Below are 27,593 nucleotides of genomic sequence, written 5' to 3'. Positions count from 1 at the left end.
TCTTATTTTTTAATATATTTTTTTGTTTTGCTTAATTTATAATTTCCAAACAGCAATGAATTAAGGCTGAACTGAAATATTAACTTTTTGTGATACCTTAAAGTTTAAGGCTTAAACAAAGATTTTCCATTTAAGTACTTATGTATTCCTTTAAACGACAGCAACGAAGTAAGGCTGTGTTTTGTGATAATAAAATACGCCATTTGCAAAAAACTGCAATATTTCTTTTTCGAAAATGTGCTAAGTCCAATACATCCAAGTGCAAATAACTCCAGAAAATGTGCTAAGTCCAAAAAAGGCCTATATAAAGGCGCTCATTAAATTTTTTATTATATTTTTTTTTTTTGTACTTAAATGAAATATCACAGTTGACAAAACTGCGTTAGAAAAATAAAAAAAAATTTTGAACTTCAATTTTTATTCAGTTTTTTTTTGTTTTATTTAATAATTCAAAAATGGCACTTAGCACCTTTGCACGTTAAGCCGACGATATGTATTTTAGGCGCTTTTGTTAGGTTTGGCAAGTACAACGCCTCTCTCTGCAACTAATTGTTTCATAACAAGCCATTAAAATTTAGTACGATTTTCGTAAGAATTTGAATTTTGGAAAAATTTCGACATATTTTTAATTACATGTATATACTACTATTATAAAGAGAAAAGATTTGTATGTATGTTTGAAATGAATTAACTCAAAAACTAATGCGCCAATTTAAAAAATGAGCGCTCTCAGCTGCTTGCTGAACAAAATTTCAAAAAAACTTGAGAGAGGAAGACATCGGACACCAAAGACTAGAGGTCGTAATCAAGTTTTAGTTTGAAATGTTTGTTTAAACCCGTGCGAAGCCGGAGCGCTCTGCGAGTGTATGTATATTTTAAAGCCGTGATAAGGGAACCCAACTGCAGCAAAATAAAAAACGCTCTTGGCAGAAATGTTCGCGAAAAACCGCTGAGTCTCGTAAGTTTTCGAACGTTCAGTTCTTTTTGAAACGTTGACCGAAGTGAACGCAATTTCTTTATTGGAACTTTTATCCGAAAAAATGTAAACATTTCTTAGAAAAGCTATTTCGTTGGTTTGTGTTGTGTGTGTAATCACACCCATTGTGAGTCAATTTATATACATATAACTATGTGTGTATGTTAGTATTATTACATTTAAATTATTTCAATGTTCCATGAGAAGCAGTGTTTGAAATTTTCCATCATTACCTTAGCAAATTGACATAAATACTTTATTACAATGGAGCAGAGTAAAAATTGTGGTATTGTATTTCTAAATCTCGCGCTCTTTTCCTTTTCGTCGTTAAATTATTTTCAGCAATGAGGCACTATTCAACCTAAAAGGCTACGTAGAAACGCTATAAGCCATGCTTTTTTGAACTGATGCTGGCCTACGGTAATAGTTTCTCACTTGCAACAAGCCATATAACGTATCAGACCCTCACTTTATACATAGTTGCGAACTTCTTACAACTGAATCTCCGTTTTTGGAGGAGACAACGACAAACCAATGGGAATCACAGCTAATTGCTCGGGATCCTTAAAATAAAAACATGTCATATCTATTTAGATTTAGTAATTCCTAAATTGTGTTTTTTTATTAAAGCAAGATACTTAAATCAAATATCTAAATTCGCAGATATGCTGTCCAGTGCAGAACTCACCCACACGTCCTCCAGTAGGCTGTTTTCCAGAAATCGGTAATTCAATTATCTAAAAATCTAAAATGTTAAAATCAGAAGATTACTTATTATATTTATGTCGTAAATTTCACAAAACAAACACTACAATAAGCCAGAAATAAATTAGTGTCGATTTACAAGTACATTACAAATATTTACAATAGCGAACTTAAGGTTTTTAATTAATATTTCTTTGGAAATCTAGCAGAGAGTTCCTGTCTTACACCAGGAAGTCAATCCGGAAAATGTGTGCCCATAAAAACCTGCAATTCCTTAATGGATATTGTTAGAAAACAAATCAAGACCAAGTCGGAGATTTCATACCTGCGGGAAAGTCAATGTGGAAATGATGAAGGGGAAGTTATGGTAACTAGTGTAGAACACTTTATAATTGTTAAAACAGTGTTATAGAACAGCGAGTCCTCTGTAGCATGAAACGGGAAACTTTCACACGATAGAGAGGCTTGCTGTTCACTTACTTACTCGTATATTTCAAAACTTAGTTGAGAGACTTATTTCCATAGATCTGTTGCCCAAATTCTGAGTCGACAACATATATAGTATCAACTCCAAAACATGCAACCATGAGTCCGATAACGTCCAAATCGGTAAGTAACACGCACTTGATAGATATGATTAATGCATATGTGTAGAAAGTCAATGTAATGCACCGTTATAAAATACAAATTTGTAAGCATTTCCAAGAATCTAATGGAATTTGATGGAATGGTGTAATTTCAAGAATTGTGGTATTCCGATTTCGCCCAATTTTGGGCTCTGGCAACGCGAGTATACCGAATATGAATAAGTAAGGAAAGGCTAAATTCGGGTGCAACCCAACAGTTTATACTCTCGCAATTTATTGATGTAATTTTATTAACATTTCGACCCCGATTTTTTTCCGGTGGGTTTAAATTATTTTCTCCATTGGGACCATAAAATAATGCCAAAAAGAGATTAAAAACAAAATTTCATGTTTCCACGCCTTTTTTTATGGGCGCTACAGAAGGTTGCTTGTCAGCAACATTGGGCCATGGTGGTATACAAAAATAAAACGAAGATTTTGATTTCATGAAAAATGTTTTTTTTAAATGATTTTATGTATGGTTGTTATATGTACGAAGGTTAAAAAACTTTAAAGTGTTATAATTTATGTGAGAAAAATTAAAATAAACACACTCAATACCCATTTTGAAAAGTAGCGTTTCGCATTAGCTAGTATCAATCATGTGGAGATTCTATTAATGTTGCTGATGAGGGGCGACCTACTTTCCTTTTGGTTGACTCGAGGAATGTAGCACTAGAAGACATCAGAGAAATCGCGACATCAAATGGAGGATTAGTGAGTGGGGTGTGCTTTAGTTTAGGTTGAAGTACACTCAAATAATTGCAATAAAGTAGCCAGGATTTAATATAAATGTGACTTAACAAGGGTATAATTGTCTCATATACCACTTCTTTGAGGAAAAGTTTACTTTAAACGTTTCCATCAGAATTTTCGAAAGATCAACACCTCGCCTGTGTTTATTATTGGAAGCGAGAACAGCAGGCCTAGGAATCTCCAAATATTTTTTCCTGTGCGCTCCAACGTCTGCAATTTCCAATTAGTTCATCTCACATACAAGACGATATGCGCACATACATATTTAATTGTGATTGATTTCACTTTTTTTTCAATTCAGAAGTAAGCCTTAGCTTTTCAAATCTATTTCTTGGGACAAAATTTGAAATTACAGTTATATTGAGGTTTGCGGGCAAAACCATTTTTAATAGGACCAATTTTAGATCACTGAGATAAAACAGAATTCTAATATAGCGCCTTTTAAGATTTTCCACCTGTAAGATGGAATCCTGTTTCCAAAAACTTTCTATAATTTCAAATACATTTGATTATCATTTCCTTAGAGAATTAAGATACATTTTTTCAATGCTCTTATTTTATTATTATTCTTTCATTGTATGACGAATCATATCTATTCACAAATATCTATTCAAATATAACATCGCTGAAACATCTCCACTATCTTTATCACCCCAAAAATTCCAATCAAACTACAAAATATTGTTAATTTCACATTAAAATACATCTTTCTCTTTTGAACGCATAACTGAAAACAACAATTTTTATTACTACATGGCCCAACGTGACTTGTGAGATTCAAAAATTCCTCACTTCATACACATACGACTTAATAACAAATACTCATTTTTGATTAAACGGAGCTTTTGGTGTTGCTCAACGTCAGCTTACACAACCATATTAAATTTGAAAAGATACCAAATTCAGACATCGCGGCAAAGAGAGGCAGCTCCTTTTCGTGCTGTCGAAAGCAGCTTTAAAATCGACAAAGAGATGGTGTGTACCGATCCTCTTTTCACGGGTCTTCTCCAAGATTTGGTCAGATGTAGATTTTCCAGGTCTAAGGCCACACTGATAAGGTCCAATCAACTTGTTAACGTTGGGCTTTAGTCTTTCACACAGTACGCTCAATAGAACCTTATAAACGATATTAAGGACGTTTATCCCACGGTAATTGGGGCAGATTGTAGGGAATCCCGTTTTGAGGATTGGGCAGAGTACACTGAGATTCCAATCGTCGGGCATGCTTTCTTCCGACCATATTCTGCAAAGAAGCTGATGCATGCACCTTATCTGTTCTTCGCCCCCGTATTGGAACATCTGTTCCATCGTAATGGATTGGGGAATAGGGTTCGCCATCTCCTGGTGTTGTACTTTTACTGCCATTCAGCAGGTCGGAGAAGTGTTCCCTCCTCAAACTCAGTATACTCTGGTCATCAATAACTAGATCACCTCTGGGGGTCCTACAGGATTCTACAGCCGATTCTTTCTACTTCTTTTAAATTACAATTACATACATTTTTTTTATTTTCTTGATTTCTTAATAGCCTAAAATATTAAGTCTTCTTTCCACTTTATAAAACACAGTTTGATTCAATTGAACCAATCATTCCTCAGGATGATCATATTAAGTAGTATAAAGAACTTGTTTATTATACTCTCGCAACAAAGTTACTAGTTTTCTTCACATAACGGTTGTTTGTGTCACCAAGAAACAAAAGAGTTAGATATGGGGTTATATATATAAATTGATCAGGATGACGAGTGGAGTTGAAATCCGTATGTCCGTCCGTCTGTCCGTACAAGCGATAACTAGAGCAAAAATTAAGATATTTTAATGAAACTTGGAACACATATTCCTTGGTGCCCTGAGGAGGTTACTTTCGAAGATGGGCAAAATCGGTCCACTACCAAATCAGTTTTTTGTATATATCTTGCAAAATAATTAAGCTATATAAACCAAACTTTATTTAGTCGTTTCTTTTAGCCACTTCCTTATATAGTTCATAGAAATGGAGGAAATCGGATTATAACCACGCCCACCTCCCATACAAAGGTTAGGTTGAAAATAACTAAAAGTGAGTTTACTCACTAACGAAAAACGTCAGAAACACTAAATTTTACATGCGAAATGGCAGATGGAAAAATGGAAAATAATTTACAAGCACGCCTACTTCTCACGTAATTCATTTTTTTCCATCTGATTCGTTTACTTTATAATATAGTTGTGTTTTTCATTCCACAGTTTATTCACTTTCTCGTTAAGGGAATGGAATAAAAAGTATCATATGTCCTGCCCCCGGCCCTAAGCTACCTCCAAACTAAATTTAAGCCAAGTCGGTTCTGCCGTACTTCAGTTATAAATATATATATAAATAGTGTACCGAGGCGCGTACAATTTTGTAAAAATATATTTTGAGTAGTTACAATGGCACAATTACAATCTTTTCTAGAGAGTTTGTATGTTAGAGGTGCGTGTAAAGCAAGAGCTTCGAAATTTCCATATTTGGGATCTCAAAAAAGGGGTCTTTTCGTAAACAATATTCATATTAAAATTTATGGAAAATCATCGATTTACACAAAGTCAGACTTCTTACAAGTATTATTTAAAATACAGTAGAAATGATAAACGTAAATGCCTCTATATTGCGGAAAAAGGCCCCTGTAGCAAACAAATCTCAGAAAAAATGTCTTTCTCAATTATCTCAGGAATTTCGTAGTGATTAACAGGATGAAAAAAATGTATGCAACTTATTTTCTGATATCCCAAATACAAGTAAAGAAAAATCTTTCCAAATTTGGTCATATACGCAAATTAAATTAACAATATTTGTATATCTTTTTCAGCCTTTGAGTTATTGGTTCCTTCAGCTTTTGTAGCATTATGGGTTTAATCCCATCCCATCGTTTGACCCCCTCTTCGTTTACTGAAGTGCCGTCAGCCTGATCTTTGGTTTTTTGCCTAATACAAAGACTACCCTCTGGTACCGGATTTTCCTCACTTGATTTAACGATTTCTTTCGTTTTTCGGTTTTCCCCTTTGCCTGCCTTTTGGCTGGTACTCTGGGCAGCTTCAGAGGTGGAGTGTTTTATAATGAGATTTGGGGTACTCTGATTGGTTCTCGCTATTTAAGCTGCTGTCAGTAGCGGCGTACAGTGACTCGTGCTGCCGGTAGCACTCTTTATCGCCTCCTGAGTGGAGGCGAGGAGAGTATCTTCATCGGATTCCGTGCTTTGATTCCGATAAGTTGTTATTATTTCCGTAGTCCCTGTTAGGGAGGAGTTGGTCACTCGTCCGCAGAGCCGGTATGCGGAGAGAAGCAATTTGATACATCCGTCCTCGACAGGGCATTGGAGGGGACCGTTCGCGATCAGCTATTCATTACCGCCTGCGGACCATTCAGCCATCGGTACGGGTACCTCGACACTTTGGCTTAGGGTGGTGTTGGTGCGGATATTCTCATACTTTCCACAACAACGGATGAGTGTAAAATCAAATGTTTACTCATCCACAACCACTTAGTTCGTAAAAGGAATGCGAGTACCCATTTGGCCCATTCCGATTACTTAAGCTCCTTCGTCACGACAAGCCGAGATAATAGTGTGTTCACAACCACTCCTACTTAACATATACAGATTACTATTATGAACTGGTTCGTCCGCTTAATAATATAACATCATAATTGAGTGGTGCCACACCACCCGTGAAAAAATTGTCGAAATCGTCGACTATAACTTTTCGTGGACCAGCTCTGAAAGTGTTCGATGCAGTACCCGCTAGTGGCAGCCGAGGAAGAGGGAGATCTCCACTCCCATGGAAGGACCAGATGGAGAGGGCCTGCCTTCGCTGGGTATAACCAATTAGCGCCAAACTGCTAGAAGGGGAGACGCGTGGCGCGCTGTTGTGGACTCGGCTATAACCGCGTAAGCGGTGTCTACGCCAGTCAAGAAGAAGAAGAAGATATCGATCATGAAGAACTTAGTACCTAAAATTTTTTACCGAAAATATCTGTAATCTCTTCTTCTTCTAATAGTGTGTCTCTGTATTAAAAAGGATTAAAATGAGGAAGAGGAAGTTATTCTCTTTGTTTTTTCTCTAAATTTACATATAAAATTCCCGCTTAAGAGCATCCGCTTAAGCGCCTTTTCCGATTTTCATTCTAAAAGAAAAAAATATTAGATCGAAATATTTGAGAAACAGCTTGGTAAGCACCTCGAGACACTTAAGCGGGGTTCATTTAAGTGCCTTTCCCGCTTAAGTGTCTCAAAAGTCTTGCATGTTAAGAAGGGACACTTAAGGTGGGATTACTGTATTTAAAAAATGATTAGAGTATCGTAAAGTTGCTTCCTTAGAAAAGATGTGGTTCAATGACGAAAATTCTTAATTTCAATTTATTTTAGAGATGATAACATAAGCATAACAATTTGTACAATAAAATTGTAGAATTATTGCTTTGCAATGCAGCTAACGGTAAATGCCTTATATATGCATTAACTTAAATTTTCAGTTAAAAAATAGCTTTGCCAATACAAAAAAGTCCTGACCCTTAGATCCTGTGAATGACCCATTGTAAAAGTTTTCCCATTGATATATCTTCTGTGAGAGGTATCTCGAACTAAACATATGCTAACTAAATGGTTCTCGGAATAAAATATTATGTTAATATGAGTAAAATAATCCAAATCGTATACCAAAATTTACTTAAGCATTTCAATTTTAGTTACACCAGAAGCTTCTTGTAACACACCAGGCGGCGGAACTGGAAAATGTATATTCATAAAAAACTGCAATTGCTTAATGGATATTGTTAGAAAACAAAACAAGACCGAGGCGGAGATTTCATACCTGCAGGAAAGTCAATGTGGAAATGATGCAAGGGAAATTATGGTAACTATTGTAGAACACTTTATAATTGTTAAAGCGGTGTTATAGATCAGCGGCTCCTCTGTGGCATGAATTAATAGCTAAGTCAGAAACTTTCATGCGATAGTCCTGCTGTTAACATACTTACTCGTATATTTCAGAACATAATTATGAAATTTATTTCCGTAGGTCTGTTGCCCTGAGTCGATAACATATGTACATATACAGTACCAACACCAAAACATATAACCATAAGCCCGTTAGTGTCAATAATCGGTGAGTAATACACGCTTGATAAGTTTAATATCTATATATAAAACTAGAGATTTCAAAACAACCGAAGCATTCAGCCATTGTCCCTTAGGATCGATCCTGCAATGCTCTAGGCTTCCTACTTATTTTTTTTCCTATAAAAATGTTAGAATCGAAGTCACAGAATGCTTAATCTCCATAGATTTATACATGACATTTCATTTAATTTGTCTGAGTTATGAAGAATCTGAAGACCACTATAACACATAGAATTTAATGTCAAAATAATGCTAGATAGAAAATATGAATACACTGAAAGTACTCGAATAGATATAAGATCGAAAGAGGTTAAACCATCTTAACCGCAAAAGTATAATATTTTATAATAATATTTATATAATTATGTATGTATATTGTGATTGGCGTTGCAACCGTTTAGCCGGTTATAGCCGAATCGACGATAGTGCGCCACCTCTCTCTCTCCTTCGCAGTTCGGCGCCAGTTGGAGATCCCAAGTGTAACCAAGTCGCTCTCCACCTGGTCCCTCCAACGGAGTGGAGGCCTTCCCCTTCCTCGGCTTCCTCCGGGGGGTACTGCATCGAACACTTTCAGGGCTGGAGTGTTTTCGTCCATTCGGATAACATGACCTAGCCAGCGTAGCCGCTGTCTTTTTATTCGCTGAACTATGTCAATGTCGTCGTATAACTCGTACAGCTCATCGTTCCATCGTCTGCGGTATTCGCCGTTGCCAATGTTCTGAAGACCATAAATCTTGCACAAAATTTTCCTCTCGAAAACTCCTAGTGTCGTCATATCTGATGTTGACATCGTCCAAGCTTCTGCACCGTAAAGCAGGACGGGAATGATAAGCGACTTGTAGAGCTTGATTTTTGTTCGTCGAGAGAGGACTTTACTGTTCAATTGCCTACTCAGTCCAAAGTAGCACCTGTTGGCAAGAGTTATTCTGCGCTGGATTTCGAGGCTGACATTGTTCGAGTTGTTGATGCTGGTTCCCAGGTATACGAAATTATCTACGACCTCGAAGTTATGACTGTCAACAGTGACGTGGGAGCCAAGACGCGAATGCGCCGACTGTTTGCTTGATGACAAGAGATATTTCGTCTTGTCCTCATTCACCTCCAGACCCATTCGCTTCGCCTCCTTATCCATGCGGGAAAAAGCAGAACAAACGGCGCGGTTGTTGCTTCCGATGATATCAATATCATCGGCGTACGCCAGGAGCTGTACACTCTTGTAGAAGATTGTACCTTCTCTGTTTAGCTCTGCAGCTCTTATAATTTTTTCCAGCATCAGGCCCTTCCCAATCATGACGGAGCTTTTGGTGTTGCTCAACGTCAATTTACACAGCCGTATTAGTTTTGCGGGGATACCAAATTCAGACATCGCGGCGTAAAGGCAGCTCCTTTTCGTGCTGTCGAAAGCAGCTTTAAAATCGACAAAAAGGTGGTGTGTGTCGATCCTCTTTTCACGGGTCTTCTCCAAGATTTGGCGCATGGTGAATATCTGGTCAGTTGTCGATTTTCCAGGTCTAAAGCCACACTGATAAGGTCCAATCAGTTTGTGGACGGTGGGCTTTAGTCTTTCACACAGTACGCTCGATAGAACCTTGTATGCGATATTTAGGAGACTGATCCCACGGTAATTGGCGCAGATTGTGGGATCTCCCTTTTTATGGATTGGACAGAGCACACTGGGATTCCAATCGTCAGGCATGCTTTCTTCCGACCATATTCTGCAAAGAAGCTGATGCATGCACCTTATCAGTTCTTCGCCGCCGTATTTGAATAGTTCTGCCGGTAATCTATCGGCTCCCGCTGCTTTATTGTTCTTCAAGCGGGTAAGAACACATTTATGTATATGTGTATGTATGTACAGCCAAGCTACTCAGAAATGGTTTTCAAAAAATTCAATACGCTCTTTATGTCCCTTTATGCTCCATAAACTTTTAGACTTTATTAACTATACAAACTTTGTAGAAATTCGATATATTTAAGAGTGTTTTGATAATTTTTTCTAGCAACATTTAACGCTCTTTGATTACCTGGCCCTTCGCTTTTCGCTATACTATATCCAATCTTGATCATAGTTGCATTAAGAATCTTTAGCAATGTCTTCCTAATTTTAGAGAACTTGCATGCATTAAAGTATATTTGCACAAAGATGACAAATACAGGTTAACCAAATTGTTTAGTCAAAAGTACAAAAAATATATAAATTTTAGTTCTGATTGTATTATTGACTATATATGTATATGTATGCATATCTATATTTGCGCAATTTCAGACAAATGAACCCGAATGTGGTAGAGCAAGCTTAGAATTCAGAATCTATGGTGGAAATGTCACATCAATTAATGAGCACCCCTGGGCGGCAAGACTAATTTACACTGACGGTAATGAAGAAATATTTGTTTTGAAGAATAATTAAACTTCAAAATTCTTTCTTTAAAGCTGACAGGAATATTGAATATTTTTGCGGTGGTTGTCTAATCCATAAAAATTATGTGCTTACTGCAGCCCACTGCGTGGTGTTAACTGGAGATCAAGCGAAATGGGCTATCACAGGAGTTCGTTTAGGCGAATGGAATACGACAACGAATCCAGATTGTGAATATTTCAACAAGGGCGAACAGCATTGTGCTCCTGAACGTCGAGAAAGATATATACCATTACTTAGTTCATCCGAAATATGAGAAACAACCATTGAATTACGATATAGCTCTATTGAGGCTGGAAGAGAGTGTAAGATATACGGAATTGAAGGTTTTAGATATCAATGAATGCAACACCATTGGAGGAACAAATGAAAATCAAATATGCGTGAAAGGTGCAAAAGGTGCAGATAGCTGTAGCGACGACTCCGGTGGACCACTCATGCTTAAGCAATCACATAGTGGCAAGACAGCGTATTATTTAATTGGTGTGGTCTCATTCGGTTTAGGCGGTGAATGCGGCGATATCGGAACCAAGGGTATCTACACGCGTGTCGTTAATTTTATGGATTGGGTAGTAGAAAATACACATGATTCGTCAGGAAACATTAGATCAAAATTTTAAAGTTCTTCCTTCCTAATTACTAAGTGATGTACATAGCTTCTAAGATGTAGTTTAAAAAATTATAGCTTTGTATTTATAATTACGTATAGCACGTATTGAATTTACTAATAAATAAATTTATATATTTATTATAACCATTTAACCTCATAGAAATTCTTAAACTTTATTTATAATGAAAAACGTGGGAAATTTAGGGGCAATATATAAAGTACGGTGACACGGTACATAATTGAGAAGTTAATAGCATATTACACAGAAGTTAATTGACCAATTAACCAGCCTTTGCTCGATTAAAGCTAGATCGATTTATATTAGAAAATAAAGATCTTATTTCTCTACATTACGTTTTAATCGAATAAAAACCGAGTTGAAATGCAATGCAACTCTGGGAGTTGTTGTCCACGCTGTAAATTTGGCTGTATTTATTGCTAAAATAACTGTACTGCAACTAGGCGTTAGCTGTCACCGCTGGAAATAATTGTTGAGGTTTTTGATAAAATAGCAATCAGCTAATGAAATTCGCCAACTTCTTATGAAAAGCATAATCAAAAATGTATAACAGCTGATCTTTTATCTAGTAGCCGGCAGTGCGAAGGACAAAAATTGGTCTCTCAATTATAATCTAAATGTATCAATTAATTTGGCTGTGAGAAAAGGCTATAAACGAAAAATTTCTAAAATTTGTTTATCAGCATATCTTAGTTAAATCAAGTAAGGTCCTTCAGCTAAGGCAAAAGCTAATCTAATGGCAAGACATTGTTTAATAATTGGGGCATTTTGTCTAAACATTAACTCTTAGCAAACAATGTTGAGCAATTCTACCGAGTTGAAAGTCCTTGACCTGTTCAAAATATGGCTCAATTTCAGTCATGTAGACCGCACTGTCTTAGGAATGGCGAATGAATATCTTTATTCTTGCTATTATATAAACCACCAAAGTGGCTTAGTGTGCCACCGCCCGGATAATTGCCTTTTTGCGCTTTCGTTTTGTACCGTTACTCCAAATTCCTGTTCCTTTAGAAACTTAAATGCCGCTTCAATGCCATTTTCTAATGTCTAATAAAAAAAACATCACCCATTCTACATATGTACGTGCTGAGGAATATACGACTTTTTAAGTTTCCACACTTATTCAGACCACATAGTCACCGGTGAATACATACGAGCCTACATATAGTACATACGAGAGCGAAAGTTAGGTTAAAACTACTAAAAGTGTGTTAACTCACTCACGGTTAACAACCACACCTACTACCCATATAACTCAATTTTGAATTCAATCTGATGCATTCACTTTGGAATTTATAATTCAAGTACCAATGGACTGCTTTTCTATGGACTGCTAGACATCGTCCATCTAAAAATCACCCAAATCGGACAAATTTTCCAAGGCCCTAGGTATCGACAACGAGTAATTACTTTCTCTAGATCCAATATATCTAGGGATGCAAGCGATGTATCGATGTTTTTGTCAATGCCTCAAATCTAAAAACATCGATGCAGCGATGTCATTTTGAGCGATGTTTAATTAATTTAAAAACTAATGGCTTAAGGAAAATAGATTACAATCAGAATCAAGACCGAATTTGTAAGGAAATATTCTGTTTTTACAGAGCATACGAGTTGTTTTCACCCACTCACAACACCTCCTATATAAACTGAACTGAAACTCCTAAAAATTCTGTCTATCAAAAATGCTGAAATCTTCGTTTTAGCATAAATTATGTAGAGTGCCAGTTTGGAATCTCAACTGAGTAGCTAAATCTGCTGGCTGATAAGTATGCTCAAGTTCAGTTGTAAACAATATACAAATATGCCTACATATATACATATGTGTAGATTATATTTGTATAATTTAATTGTCTTGTTTTTAATTGCTTTCTGGGAAGCATTGTGTCTAGTGAAATGTGATTAAGAAATCAATATATATATTATTATAGAATTCAAGAGAAGCGAAGAAAACGGTGGGTAATAAACATCCCTGCAAGACAGGTACCGGCGAATTCTCCGGTGAAATGCCAGGGTGCGGTACCCGCAGTTTCAATGAAAGTTTCTATGCCATTCTTAAGTACGTGTGATCGTTCATCCCTTTCTTGCACATTACATTCATCATTTAGCAATGTATATATACCTTTTGCACAATTTGGGGAATGGTATTGGTACAATCACGGATGAAAGACCCAATACTGCGAACCAAAACTACATGTGCAGTTTCAGTACTGCGACCCACAAAAGACCAGAAACTATACCCGCTACTTTCGGTTAGTTCTACTAAAATCCCAAATGAGAATTTAATAACAAAATCATTAATTATATTTCATATTTATTTAAAATATCATGCCATTTAGGTGTTTATTATTATATTTACTTTATAAATGTATTATCGTACTACACTATATACATATGTAAAACGTATTGAATATTTGAACAATTTTTGCTATCTGACAAAGGCTGGAGGAAGAGTAGCAAATGTCAAATACCCTGAGCGGCCTGGAAGTGTAAGCTGCGCACATTATGTGAGGACTATTTTGGTTTCTTTAGGAGATTTGGAAGATCTGTTCTTTCATTAATTTCATTAGTACTAGATTCGTCCATTTTCTGGGAGGAGGGTTTCTATAAAATATAAAATAAAATTAGAATTTTTACAACATAAAAGTTGGTAATAATTACCTTATGTATCAGGAATTCTAAATCTAGCATTGGCAACGTTCTAGTCTTAACATCCATGCTCTTGGTGTAGTATTTCCATTGAACTAATTTCGGTGAATCCATGTCCTTGTAAAGCGATACAACAACGTTGTGATTTCTCAATACAAGGTGAAAATGAATCAAAAAAGTCCTCCTAATTGAACATACAAGATGTTTCAGCTGCTGGTATGGCCAACTGAGGTGCTGGTAAGTCCAAAAATACTGCATCTGCTTTGCCCTCTAGCTCATTGGCAAAACCCAGTTGACACACGTCGCGACGATAAACGGTTACAAAATCACCTAAACCATGTGGTTCCAATTCTTGTGCTTGTGTTGACCAAAAGGTTTAATTGCACGTAAAAAAGTGACATTAAACCTAATACATACATATCTGGTGTGTAAATGATTTGTGTTCCATGTAGCAGCGTTTGCATCCATAGTTCTGGATTTGCTTGCAGCACATATTCCATCGCTTCGAAACACTGCTACCATAAGTGACACCAATAAGTTTGCGTACCTTTAACGCGCCATATGAGGTTTGAAATATCTGTATGGAAAATTAATTAGAATTTACGGCAAGATAATATTATTATATTCAACAATTATTTACGTATTCAATGGTTTTGCCCTTGATGTTGACCATTGTTGGCGTAGCTTCTATTGCGTGCTTCTAATTGACAGTGCAATGAAGTATTACTGTATCCACCCTCTTCAATTCCATATTTTGGCTTTAGAAAACTTTTATTTTACGTTTTACTTATTTAAAAATGCGTGCTTCAATAATTTAAACTTTAATTAGGCTGCAGATCACTGAATTAAAAAAAACACGCAAAATAATACTTCACAACCAGCCATGATATAAATCAAAACAAAACTTGTTCAAACACAAGAACTTTGTTTGTTTCTTTCTATCATTCAGGGTGCTGTATGAGAGAATAGTTGAGTTAAATGTTTATGCACATTTTACCCTTTGTTGCGTATGTGTGTATGTAGTAGTGTTATTAAAATTTCTTTGAATGTGTTGGAGTTTCAGTACCCATGACTTGCTGGGATGTCATCTCTTATTTATATATGTACCTATATTGGGGCATTGTAGGATCAGGAAGAGTTTTTCCCGACCGCGATATGACAACTATACAACAATTTAAATAAGAAGTTTGGGCTGTGCGATTAAACTAAAAATGACGGAACAAAGAAAGGCACGTCGCCTTGGTGGTCAGCAATAGACTGTTTTATTTAATGTAATAAAAATGTAATTAGGTATAATGATTTTACTTATGCTAATATTTGGCATGCATGTCTATGTACCTGTACATGCGAAGGAGTTGCGCAAAGGAGATGACAAAAAGCACTCTCGCTATTATGTTGGTGCGTACATATGCAAACATGCATACGTGTGTATATGCAATGAGTGATGCAGGAGCATCCAAATTAACTTTAGTATGTATATATGTTTGTTAAAACAATTGAGAGTATGTATGCTCTTATAAAAATATGAGTAGTTAAAAATAAAGTAACTGAATAATAGATAATAAAGTACAGGGTTCAACTTTAGGTGACCCAACAGGCATATTATAATGGATTTTTTTTTAGAAAAGTGAGCGTGGCCCACCCATTACTAGAGTTTGTTTACATATCATGTAAACTACTTAAGCTATATCAACTAACTTTGGAGTCAATTCTCTTGAACACTTTATTATACATTATGAAAATAGAAACAAATTTCGTTATGCCGAATATAGGGGCCAAATTTTGTGTTCTCTTAAAAAATGAGTAAATAACTTTCGAGAGATTATAAGGTTTATTTTTTTATACTCTCGCAACAAAAGTTGCTAAAGAGAGTATTATAGTTTTGTCCACATAACGATTGTTTGTAAGTCCTAAAACTAAACGAGTTCGATATAGGGTTATATATACCAAAGTGATCAGGGTGACGAGTAAAGTTCAAATCCGGATGTCTGTCTGTCCGTCCGTCTGTCCGTCCGTGCAAGCTGTAACTTGAGTAAAAATTGAGATATCTTAATGAAACTTGGAACACGCATTCCTTGGCACCATAAGAAGGTTAAGTTCGAAAATGGGCGGAATCGGACCACTGCCACGCCCACAAAATGGCGATAACCAAAAACACATAAAGAGCTATAACTGAGCCATAAATAAAGTTATGAAAATAAAATTTGGAACATAGGATCGCATTAGGAAGGGGCACATTTGGATGTAATTTTTTTTGGAAAAGTGGGCGTGACCCCGCCCCCAAAAAGGTTTTTTGTATATATCTTGCAAACCAATAAACCTATATAAATCAAACTTTCTGAATTCGTTTCTTTTAGACGTTTCCTTATACAGTGCAAAAATGAAAGAAATCGGATAATAACAACACCCACCTCCCATACAAAGGTTAGGTTGAAAACGACTAAAAGTGCGTTAACTCACTAACGAGAAACGTCAGATACACCAAATTTTACATAAGAAATGGCAGAAGGAAGCTGCACTGAGATTTTTTACAAAATGGAAAATGGGCGTGGCGTCGCCCACTTATGGGTCAAAAACCATATCTCAAGAACTACTCGACAGATTTCAATGAAATTCGGTTTATGATATTTTCTTGACACCCTGGTGGAATATGGGCGAAATCGGTTCACAACTACGCCTACTTCCCATATAACTCAATTTTGAATTTCATCTGATTCCTTCACTTTATAAGATATACATAAGGAACCAATGAAGATAGCGAAATAAAGCTTTAAACAAATACTGTATTTGAGCTCTGACATCACTTGTGGAAAAATTGTCAAAATCGGACCATGACTTTTCAAGGCCCCTGATATCTAACATGAAGAACTCAGTGCCTAAGGGTAATTTTTCACCGAAAATGGAGGTAAATCTCTAAATAAATTACGAGAGTATAAAAAGTTCGGTTGCACCCGAACTTAGCCTTTCCTTACTTGTTATATATTCTAATCAGAAAACACCATCGATCAATACCTTTTCCGAACAAATTTAATCAACATCTCAGAGAACATCAGTGGGTTACAAGGTTTTAGGATAACAAATAGTCTTTCTTACTTGAACTGTTTGTCTGTGCGGCGAATTAAACATATATAAATTTTTCTTATTTTCGCAAGAGAACAATTATAGGGCAACAATTTCTACTTTTAAGTTAATGACATACTTTATTATTATTATATTTACTTACATATGAGATAAGGGAACCCATCTGTAGCAAAACCAAAGACGCTCTTGATCGCCAAATTCGCTGATAAAAGAGTATCGGAAGTATTCGAACGTTCAGTTCTTTTTGAAACGTTGACCGAAGTGAACGTAATTTTTTTCTTGAAACATTTATGTGTTGAACACATAGAAGAGGACAAGCGACGAGCGACATCTGTCAAATATTAAAATACACGCGTTCTTATAGGCACAGATTTTTTGACAACAGCACGACTACGCGACAACAAGCTTGTAGTTGTCGTTGTCGCCAAATTAGAAATGTTTCTAATTTTGCCGACGACAATGGCCGCTGTAGAGCTGCCGTAGAGTGAAATGTAAAATTATTCAAAGTTCTCACAAGTATGACGTTATTTTGCCAGCAGAAACGTAAAATAGCTTTGATATATCATTTATAATAAGAATCGATTATTTAAAATAAATAAATCGACCATTTTTACATTTTTTGCGTAAATAATTTCACTTTAAACTAAATATGTAAATTTTATTGAAGTGAAAGATGTTAGTACGGCAACAATGAAATTGCTGTTTCATATGTCGCTGCTCAAGATGCTGTTTCAAGACGCTGGCTTCAAAGCGACATTTGTGATCAGCCGTCGCTACGTCGTGTCGTGTCGTCGTCTTTGTGTTCAGCACTTTATGCGAACAAAAAATGGAAACATTTCTTAAAAAAGCGATTTTGTTGGTTTGCGTTGTGTGTGTAATCACGAGAGCGAGTGGTGGTAAGTGTCTCCTACTACAAACGGACAATGTTAAGAAAAATGTTGAAAAACGACTGGCTCTTTAAGTGATATGAAATTAATAAATGTATATCCCTCCTGTTATGGGCTCCTATGCCCTGAATTGTAAATCAAGAAGTTAAAAAGCGTGTTGTTCACATCCCTACTGAAAAAACAAAGCCGTTTGTGAGAAATGAAATTGCGTTTTTATTGCGAAATTTGATTATTTGCAAACAACTGATAATTTGTTTTTTACTTTCTAGAAAATATATCGTGTAGGACCCCAAGTGGCTATGGGGCAACTGCATTTTACTATCTGATTGTCAAACTGGAAGGGAACTCGCGATGAACAATCCTACAACACAAGAACAAATTACATATCTATGTAAGAGCCTCTGCGGACCGTCCAGCGTAAATCCCTTTGTAAGTAAGTTAATGTATAATATATATGAATATGGGTGGAGCAATTTTTCTCTAGGGTCAAGCACTGGTCGATTAAATCGATTTTTTTATATCGATCTTGGACATTTGTGTCAACATTAACCGCCACCGAACCGAATTCTCGACATTTACAGGAAATTTTGCTTTTCTTTTTTAATTCCAAGAAAAGTGCGGCTGAGGCTCATCGACATTTGTAACCGTTTGTATTAGGGCTCTTAAGATTATTCGATTAACCTGAACTTACACTATTCGAATAGTCGACAACGAACGGTTAACCGGATAGTCGGAAATGAGCGGTTAATCGAATAGTCGATGACTGACGACTATCCGAATAGTGCAAACCGAATATTATTATTCGAATAATGCCCTATTCGGTTAATTCGGTTAGTCGATTAGTCAATACCAAGAGCTCTAGTTTGTATACAAAAAAACTTAAATTTACAAATATTTTTATTTTTGCTTCGGCATACCTACATACATACACATCATACATAGAAAGTTTCTGTTTTATGTAAAAATTAAACACAAGAAAAATCAATAATCTCGTGCTATGTTTAGAGGTTTTGAAAATTTATATCAAATATTTTATAAACGCCATTTGATGTTCTTAGCGATGCTAAGTTCGAGTAAGATAGAAGAAAATTACCTTAAAACACGCGTGATACGTATGGGGGGCTTATTAGTTTCTTTACACCCACCGATAGAATGGTGGTTCGCCGTCCATTTATTTATATAGTTGCAACTGTGAAGAATAAGAAAAAACACGATGGAAAGAAAAAAGTTAATCGCGCAACACAGATGTACGCTATTTTGATAACCCCTGTTGTTCTCGTTCTTAAAGACACTATATTACGATGGAACTGTAGGAAATACATGTTTCAAAGATGGTGTTATTCGTCTGATGGAGGAGGAATTCAATAGGTCATCACAGTGGTTTATCAGTCAATTGCATTCAAATGAGTTACCACTACGTCATCTTTTATTATATTTAGACTCAAAAACTGCAGAACCTAAATGCTTTTCAGGCGCCATCGGATCTGAATTTCAAACTTGTCAAACAATGACGATAGTCGAGTTTACCGTTATAGCTACAATATAAATTGAAGTAACTAGGGAAGAGCTTAGTACCGACCGAAAGTATTTATACGACATAATGACCGATATCAATACTAGTATATTTCTGACGTTTTAGCTAAAATGGAACCTGAAGGCCTTAACTATTCTAGATGGCTAATAATAGCTAATCGAATTCTAAGATTGTGTGCCACTTAACAGATATATACGATATATGTACAAAAAACTTTGTAGTGGACGGGACCACGCTTTCCCAAAAGAATTACATCCAAATATGTCCCTTCCTAGAACGATTCTTTGTATAAAATTTCGCATTCATAGCTTAATTTATGGCCTAGTTATAGCGCTTTATAGGTTCTCGGTTGTCGCCATTTTGTGGGAGTGGCAGTGGTACGATTTCGCCCATCTTCGAACTTAACATATGGTGTCAAGAAATACGTATACCAAGTTTCATCAAGATATTTCAATTCAGACAGACATCCGGATTTGAACTTTACTCGTCACGCTGATCATTTTGATATATATAACCCTAGGACTTGCAACCAACCGTTAGGTGAACAAAACTATAATACTCTCTTAGCAACTTGTTGCGAGAGTATAATAAATGCACCACATGTGGCGTAATTTCATACAGTAGGTGTTGTATTGCTAGATTGGAAAAAAGCAACGTAGCAGAACTATCAACATTTCCCGGTGACTGCAATATACACAGTTCAATCAATTCAAAAACAGCTATTACCCCTCATTAGCTAAGTAGATCACATTGCACCCAGAAGTGCACGTAATCGGTTGAAATTCAAAAAAGCATGTCTATATACAATGATAATGAAGCAAAGTTCAAGGAAAACCAGGTTCTAATTCCTCACTCATTTCAAATATTTCAAATTGATTTTCCAGTATGTTTCTAATAATTTTATTTTATCTATTTAGATTAAGTAATTCAAAGCAAAGTACTTAAAACAAATTTTTAAATTTGCAGGTATGCTGTCCAGTGCAGAACTCACCACCACGGAGACCAGTTGCCCCGTTGCCAGAAATCGGTAATCTAATTATATAAAATATATAACATAACTGTATATGAATGATAAAATCAGAGAATTACTTATTATATTTATGTCGTAAAATTCACAAAACAAGCATTACAATACGATAAAAGTTGTATATTAATCATAAAGAGTAAACTAGAAATAAATTAGTGTCGGTTTACAAGTACGGTACAAATATTTGCAATAGCGAACTTAAGGTTTTCAATTAATCTTTCTTTGCAAACCTAGCAGAGAGTTCCTGTCTTACACCAGGAGGCGAATCTGCAAAATGTGTGCTCCTAAAACAATGCAATTTGGGATATTGTTAGAAAAGAACGCAAGACCAAGTTGGAGATTTCATACCTTCAGGAAAGTCAATGTGGAAATGATGAAGGGGAAAATATGGTAATACAATAGTTGTGAATTCTTCAGTCATAATATTATGAAGACTTTTAAGATCCGCAGAATGATTTTACATACATTTAAAATCTAACTCAGTAATTTATTTCCATAGGTCTGTTGCGCAAGCACTGAGTAGACGACACATACAGTGCCAACATGTAGCTGATGTGAGGTAGCTTTTGAGAAAGTCCATCATTGTATTTATGTGTACATATGTATATAAGAAAATATAAGAAAGCTTATCAAGCTGGTCACACTTTATATTTTATTAACACCTATGGAATTTACTACTAAAAAGAAAATACTATATTCAGAAAACATACCAACTTCTTCTTTATTGATTCTATAAGTTCTATCTGTAGCACCGCTTATATGTAGGTATGAAATCGCATCTTAATTCTTGCAATTTATTTATAATGAAAAAAACCATTAAAATTTGGGAGTAAATATGTTTATATGGAGATGTTTCGATACTGGTGGGGAAATTTACCTGCAATATACATATGTATTAAGTATTGTGAGACGGCTACAAGGAGTAGTAAGAAGGATCATACTCAAGTACTCCACCTATTCGTCTAAGGTAGGGTTTTAGACATACAAAATATTTTTGTCGAAGCTAGCTAAAGAGATACGTGTACAAAATAAGGCGCGTCTAGGCAAACTGAAATATTCGTATCTCGTTATTGTCAATGTGAGCGATATACTAATTATGGGACGTTAAAAATGTCATTCTGGTATCTCCTGCTTCAAAACAGTCCTCAATCCACGATTTCTTAATTTTCGCTTAATTTATTTTCAACGAATATTCTGTTGAGATTTGAGAACAGTTTTATAGGGTGAATAGACAATCATGCAATTTTGCGTTTGGTTTTACACGACTTGATATATCTACAATTTTCTTTTGATATCTTGATATTACTAGTAATATAATACAATTTGAAATTCGATTCCACTCAATCAGCTTACAATATAGTTGGAGAACCAATGAAGAAATTATAATAAAATTTGCACATTTTGTAAAAATACTGCATCGCTCATCTAAAAATAGCGAAAATCATACTATAACTTACCAAGATCCTAGATACCTTAAATAACAACCACAGTGGCTGTGGCTAATTATTACCGAACATATCAGTAAATTTCTCAGATATCCTTTAGAAACCCATAAGGAATTTTCTTCATTCGAATAATGTGCCTTTGTCAAAAACATTAAATGGAGTCATATATGTATATATTACAATCCATTTACGATAAATATATACCGTTGTAGAATTTTTTATAAAAAATGCATTCGAGCTGTGAATCGATTTAAAGCCATATCGAAAATATATTTTTAAAGCTCGAAAGAAATGAACGTTTATCGATTAATTACTAGCGGGCTTCAGATTTGTCGAGCAATCCTATCTATTTGAACAATTTTTCGGCATATTCGTAAATTTCAGCGATAACGAATTCAGAATTAATTACTACGGAGCTTTCAGCTCATCCACTTCAGTCAATAATTAATTCGCGAAGCTATTAGCTGTTCAATTAGACGAGGTTTGCCAATTTCCAGATTTTAGTTACAACAGTACTTCAAGGGAAAGTTTCTCACCGCGAAGGCTAAATATGGACGTGAAATCGATAGCAGTCTTCCTTATTTTATTGTTAAATATATTGTTCGTATTCGGCAATGTTATACCAAGAGCGAAGCCCGATGACATACAAGTACAAGAGCTGAAGAGATCACAGCGCGACAGCTTTTGGCATTTTTCCTTTGAGCAGGAGGAACACGACGATGAAACGGAATCACTTTTTGAAACTAAATCCTCTGTTATCAACGGAGTATCACATTTTGGTAAGAGGAACAAGACTATACATACCACCATCAAGAAATATAAAACTTCCTCGTCCGATATAAAGATACTAAATTTTTGAAGCAATTTGTTTTTTTATGTGTTTGAATTTAAAAAGTATTATGTAGCTTTTGTTGGTGTTGTTGTTGGTTAAAAAGACCAGCTTTGTATTTACGTATATAAGAAAGCTTATCAAGCTGGTCACATTTTCTATTCTATTAACACGGATTGAATTTACTAATAAAAACAACAAGAAAAAAAACATGTTTCTCCTTTATTGTCTGTATAAGTTGTAACAGTGGAATATCATCGAAATTCTTGCAATTTATTTATAACTTGCAGACCGCTCCGGCTTCGCACGGATTTAAACAAACATTTTAAAAGTTATAAGTTTTCAACACTCGCCCATACATTTGTATGTACTTTGCCGTTTCTTGCGTGGGTGCATATTAAAAAAGTAAAATGAGGAAAATTCGAACATGAAATTATGTTTTATTTGCAATGAGCTTGATTACGCTCAGAGACCGAAGCTTGTATATTTATAATATTTTATTCTTCAAGACGGTACACACTCTCCGTACTCGACTCTCAAGAGTGTTTTGAAATTTTGTTCAGCAAGCAGCTGCGAGCGTCTTTACTCGACTCTCTGGCACGCGATTGCGATGCGAAGAAAATGACTTGCAAGACGGTTTTCAGTTTCAGATTAAGATTCTCCAACACGGAGTTTGTTTGATACCCCCACCTAGGAACTATTTCCAGAAAGTTGAGAGTCTAGCAAAAAAATATAGCCTATATTACTCGGGGTGAATGTAGATTTCCAATGGTGAAAGAATTTTTGTTTCTGGTGTTTTCCTTACTGAATTAAATCATTTTTAGCAATTTTCAACACACATAATCATTGTAAGGGAGATGACCGTGGTTATAATCCGATTTCCTCCATTTTTATACTGTACAAGAAAGTGTCTGCGAGAAATGAATCTAGAAAGTTTGGTTTATACAGCTTTAGCAGTTTACGAGATATGTACAAAAAACTGATTAGCAGAACCACGCCCATTTCCCCACAAAATTTTAACAAAATTTACTTTTATAACTTTATATATGGCTTAGTTATGGCACTTTATATGTTTTCTGATTTTTAATTTACTCGTCACCCTGATCACTTTGGTATATATAACTCTATATCTAACTCGTTTAGTTTTAGGACTTACAACCAATTTAGCTACAATATATGTATAATGTATTGTGACACAGCTGCAAGGAGTAGTAAGAAAGGTCACACTCAAGTACTCCACTTATTCGTCTATGGTAGGGTTTTAGACATACAAAGCATTTTTTGCGGAGCTAGCTAAAGAAATTCGATACCCAATAAATAAATTTTAGATGCTTTTATATATATTATTTAGTCAGGGATATATATGTATACACATTATATTTATAGGAATCTTAAAACTGTTCGATTTGAAAACAGTTTAATGAAATATGAAATGATATATCGACAATGCACCTTTGATATCCTAAAATTGTCAGTGCGCTAAATGCATCGTATTCAATCTTCGGTGGTCTGTATGGAATTTAGCGAACCATTTGCAAATACAGTGGAACTTCCATAACTCGAACTTCTATAACTCGAAGTTCTCCATAACTCGAACTCTTGAAATGACAATAAAAGCGAAATTACATACAAAATTCATTCCATAAATCGAACTTTTCGACCAGGGGATAATAAAAAATTTAAAATTTTACTATCGAGGCAGTATTTTAAAGAGTACCTCTATATCGTATGGAGGCTTACAAAAAATATGATATTATACTTATGGATTACATAAGTCGTGTAACAAAGGCATGGGATACAGACGTCAAACAATTGCAAACTGCAACAAACAAATTTACAGAATACATGTTTTAACGTATGTACATACAAATTTATGCGAAGTAAATAAATAAAACTGTGGGTAAATCTATATTTTACAGTTTTTTAAAAAATCGCATGTTTTAATGAAAATTCTGTTGCTTGAAGTCTCTCTAACTCGAAGTTTTTTTGTGGATTATGGTGATTCGAATTAGAGAAGTTCCACTGTAGTTACTTCGTAGAGCCCAAACAACACAGAGCAAGCCACATTTTAATATTAAATGCGTTTGTCTTCAGAAATAAATAGTCGTTATTTACACACAAGCTTGGTATTTTAGATCGTACCACAAACTAGCAAAGTGTAAAAACCAAACTTACTGGACACAATGATACGATTCGATCTTCTTCTTCTTCTTGACTGGCGTAGACACCGCTTACACGGTTATAGCCGAGTCCAAAACAGCGCGCCACGCATCTCTCCTTCTGGTAGTTTGGCGCCAATTGGTTATTCCAAGCGAAGCCAGGTCCCTCTCCACCTGGTCCTTCCATCGGAGTGGAGGTCTCCCTCTTCCTCTGCTTCCACCAGCGGGTACTGCATCGAATACTTTCAGAGCTGGAGCACCTTCATCCATTCGAACAACATGTCCTAGCCAGCGTAGCCGCTGTTTTTTTATTCGCTGGACTATGTCTATGTCGTCGAATAACACATACAGCTCATCGTTCCATCGTCTGCGGTATTCGCCGTTGCCAATTCTTAAGGGACCATAAATCTTCCGCAAAACCTTTCTCTCGAAAACTCCTAGTGCCGTCTCATCGGATGTTGACATCGTCCACGCTTCTGCACCGTAAAGTAGGACGGGAATGATGAGAGACTTGTAGAGTTTGGTTTTTGTTCGTCGAGAGAGGACTTTACTTTTCAATTGCCTACTTAGTCCATAGTAGCACCTGTCGGCAAGAGTGATTCTGCGTTGGATTTCCAGGCTGACATTGTTATTGCTGTTAATGCTGGTTCCCAGGTAAACGAAATTATCTACAACTTCAAAGTTATGACTGTCAACAGTGACGTGGGAGCCAAGACGCGAATGCGCTGACTGTTTGTTTGACGACAGGAGATATTTCGTCTTGTCCTCGTTCACCACCAGACCCATACGTTTCGCTTCCTTATCCAGTCTGGAGAAAGCAGAACTAACGGCGCGGGTGTTGTTTCCAATGATATCGATATCATCGGCGTACGCCAGTAGCTGTACACTCTTATAGAAGATTGTACCTTCTCTGTTTAGCTCTGCAGCTCGTATTATTTTCTCCAGCATCAGGTTAAAGAAATCACACGAGAGTGAGTCACCTTGTCTGAAACCTCGTCTGGTATCGAACGGCTCGGAGAGGTCCTTCCCGATCCTGACGGAGCTTTTGGTGTTGCTCAACGTCAGCTTACACAGCCGTATTAGTTTTGCGGGGATACCAAATTCAGACATCGCGGCATAAAGGCAGCTCCTTTTCGTGCTGTCGAAAGCAGCTTTAAAGTCGACAAAGAGATGGTGTGTGTCGATCCTATTTTCACGGGTCTTCTCCAAAATTTGGCGCATGGTGAATATCTGGTCCGTTGTTGATTTTCCAGGTCTAAAGCCACACTGATAAGGTCCAATCAGTTTGTTGACGGTGGGCTTTAGTCTTTCACACAATATTCTGCAAAGAAGCTGATGCAAGCACCTTATCAGCTCTTCGCCGCCGTATTTGAATAGCTCGGCCGGTAATCCATCGGCACCCGCCGCCTTATTGTTCTTCAAGCGGGTAATTGCTATTCGAATTTCTTCACGGTCGGGCAATGGAACATCTGCTCCATCGTCGTCGATTGGGGAATCGGGTTCGCCATCTCCTGGTGTTGTACTTTCACTGCCATTCAGCAGGCTGGAGAAGTGTTCCCTCCACAAACTCAGTATACTCTGGTCATCAATAACTAGATCACCTCTGGGGGTCCTATAGGAGTGCGCTCCGGTCTTGAAACCTTCAGTTAGTCGTCGGATCTTTTCGTAAAATTTTCGAGCATTACCCCTGTCGGCCAGCTTGTCAAGCTCTTCATACTCACGCATTTCGGCCTCTTTCTTTTTTTGTCTGCAAATGCGTCTCGCTTCCCTCTTCAGCTCTCGGTATCTTTCCCATCCCGCTCGTGTTGCGGTCGATCGCAACATTGCGAGGTAGGCAGTCTGTTTTCTCTCCACTGCGAGACGACAATCCTCATCATACCAGCTGTTTTTTTGACTTTTCCGAAAACCAATGGTTTCGGTTGCAGCTGTACGTAAGGAGTTGGATATGCCGTCCCACAGCTCCCTTATTCGATCTCCTTACATATAAATAAAGAACCAAATAAGAAATCGGAAAAATCATCGAAATATTGTCTTTAGAAACCCATAGGGAATCTTTTCTGTCTAATAATGTGTCTTTGTTCAAAAACTATAAAATGTGGTGAAAATTTCCTCCGTCCTTATATAATTGCAATTCACTCACAATAATTGCATTTCGTTGCAGAATTTTCTATAAAAAAAATTGAGATTTTCAAATTATATAAATTGTTCCGGTACATCCAAGCTTAGCCTTTCCCTGTGCTCAAACCAGTTAAGTTGTGAATCGATTTCAAAGCTTTTTGAAAGATATATTTTTAAAGCTCGAAAGAAAGCAAAGTTAATCGATTGATTACTAGTGGGCTTCAGATTCAGACAAGCAATAATGTACCTGCTCGAGTGAGCTGTCTTATCTATTTGAACAAGTTTTCGACTGCCAATGAACGTCCGTTGTAAGTAATTACATAAGATTTTGTTTAATCTGTCACATATTCGTAAATGTAAGCGATAACGAGTTCAGCGTTATTTACTACGGAGCTTTCAGCTCATCCACTTCAGTCAATAATTAATTCGCGAAGAGACAAGGTGTTCAAATAGAAGTAGTTTGCCATTTTCCAGACAGTACTTCATTATACATTTCCTTACCGCCTCGACAAGGTGTTCAAATAGAAGTAGTTTGCCATTTTCCAGACAGTACTTCATTATACATTTCCTTACCGCCTCGCCTAAGTATGAACGTGAAATCGGTAGCAGTTTTCCTAATT

At 36.3% G+C, this 27,593-nt stretch overlaps 3 protein-coding genes across 8 annotated transcripts; 2 read left to right on the top strand and 1 right to left on the bottom strand.

Moving 5' to 3' along the window:
- The first annotated feature begins 2,266 nt into the window (after positions 1-2,266).
- On the top strand, positions 2,267-11,382 carry LOC128919932 (CLIP domain-containing serine protease B4-like). Its single transcript, XM_054225768.1, has 2 exons — positions 2,267-2,290; positions 10,756-11,382. The coding sequence occupies exons 1-2, from the start codon at positions 2,267-2,269 to the stop codon at positions 11,233-11,235; spliced, it is 504 nt and encodes a 167-aa protein (XP_054081743.1). The 3' UTR covers positions 11,236-11,382.
- Positions 11,383-13,533: 2,151 nt separating this feature from the next.
- Positions 13,534-14,813, bottom strand: LOC128920018 (uncharacterized). Its single transcript, XM_054226198.1, has 4 exons — positions 14,534-14,813; positions 14,311-14,470; positions 13,906-14,250; positions 13,534-13,848 (listed from the first exon to the last, which is right to left on the bottom strand). Exons 1-3 carry the CDS (start codon positions 14,564-14,566, stop codon positions 14,078-14,080), a joined length of 366 nt encoding a protein of 121 aa, XP_054082173.1. The 5' UTR covers positions 14,567-14,813; the 3' UTR covers positions 13,534-13,848; positions 13,906-14,077.
- Positions 14,814-17,223: 2,410 nt separating this feature from the next.
- On the top strand, positions 17,224-21,402 carry LOC105213082 (uncharacterized). 6 transcript variants are annotated; one of them, XR_008470135.1, is made up of 6 exons: positions 17,224-17,490; positions 17,642-17,870; positions 18,131-18,290; positions 20,362-20,422; positions 20,657-20,812; positions 20,922-21,159. XR_008470135.1 is itself a non-coding variant. In XM_054226202.1 (5 exons), the coding sequence occupies exons 2-5, from the start codon at positions 18,213-18,215 to the stop codon at positions 20,983-20,985; spliced, it is 360 nt and encodes a 119-aa protein (XP_054082177.1). In that variant the 5' UTR covers positions 17,224-17,870; positions 18,131-18,212; the 3' UTR covers positions 20,986-21,402. The 6 variants fall into 6 exon arrangements, 3 of the variants coding, with proteins under 3 accessions (XP_054082177.1, XP_054082174.1, XP_054082175.1); XR_008470136.1 differs by having other exon boundaries at positions 17,224-17,870; positions 20,660-20,812; positions 20,922-21,160; XR_008470134.1 differs by having other exon boundaries at positions 17,224-17,870; positions 20,922-21,156.
- The last annotated feature ends 6,191 nt before the right edge of the window (positions 21,403-27,593 follow it).

This window comes from Zeugodacus cucurbitae, chromosome 2 (assembly GCF_028554725.1).
Source record: "Zeugodacus cucurbitae isolate PBARC_wt_2022May chromosome 2, idZeuCucr1.2, whole genome shotgun sequence".
In the NCBI taxonomy this organism is placed as follows: domain Eukaryota; kingdom Metazoa; phylum Arthropoda; class Insecta; order Diptera; family Tephritidae; genus Zeugodacus; species Zeugodacus cucurbitae.
This window is presented reverse-complemented; position numbering and strand designations above follow the sequence as displayed.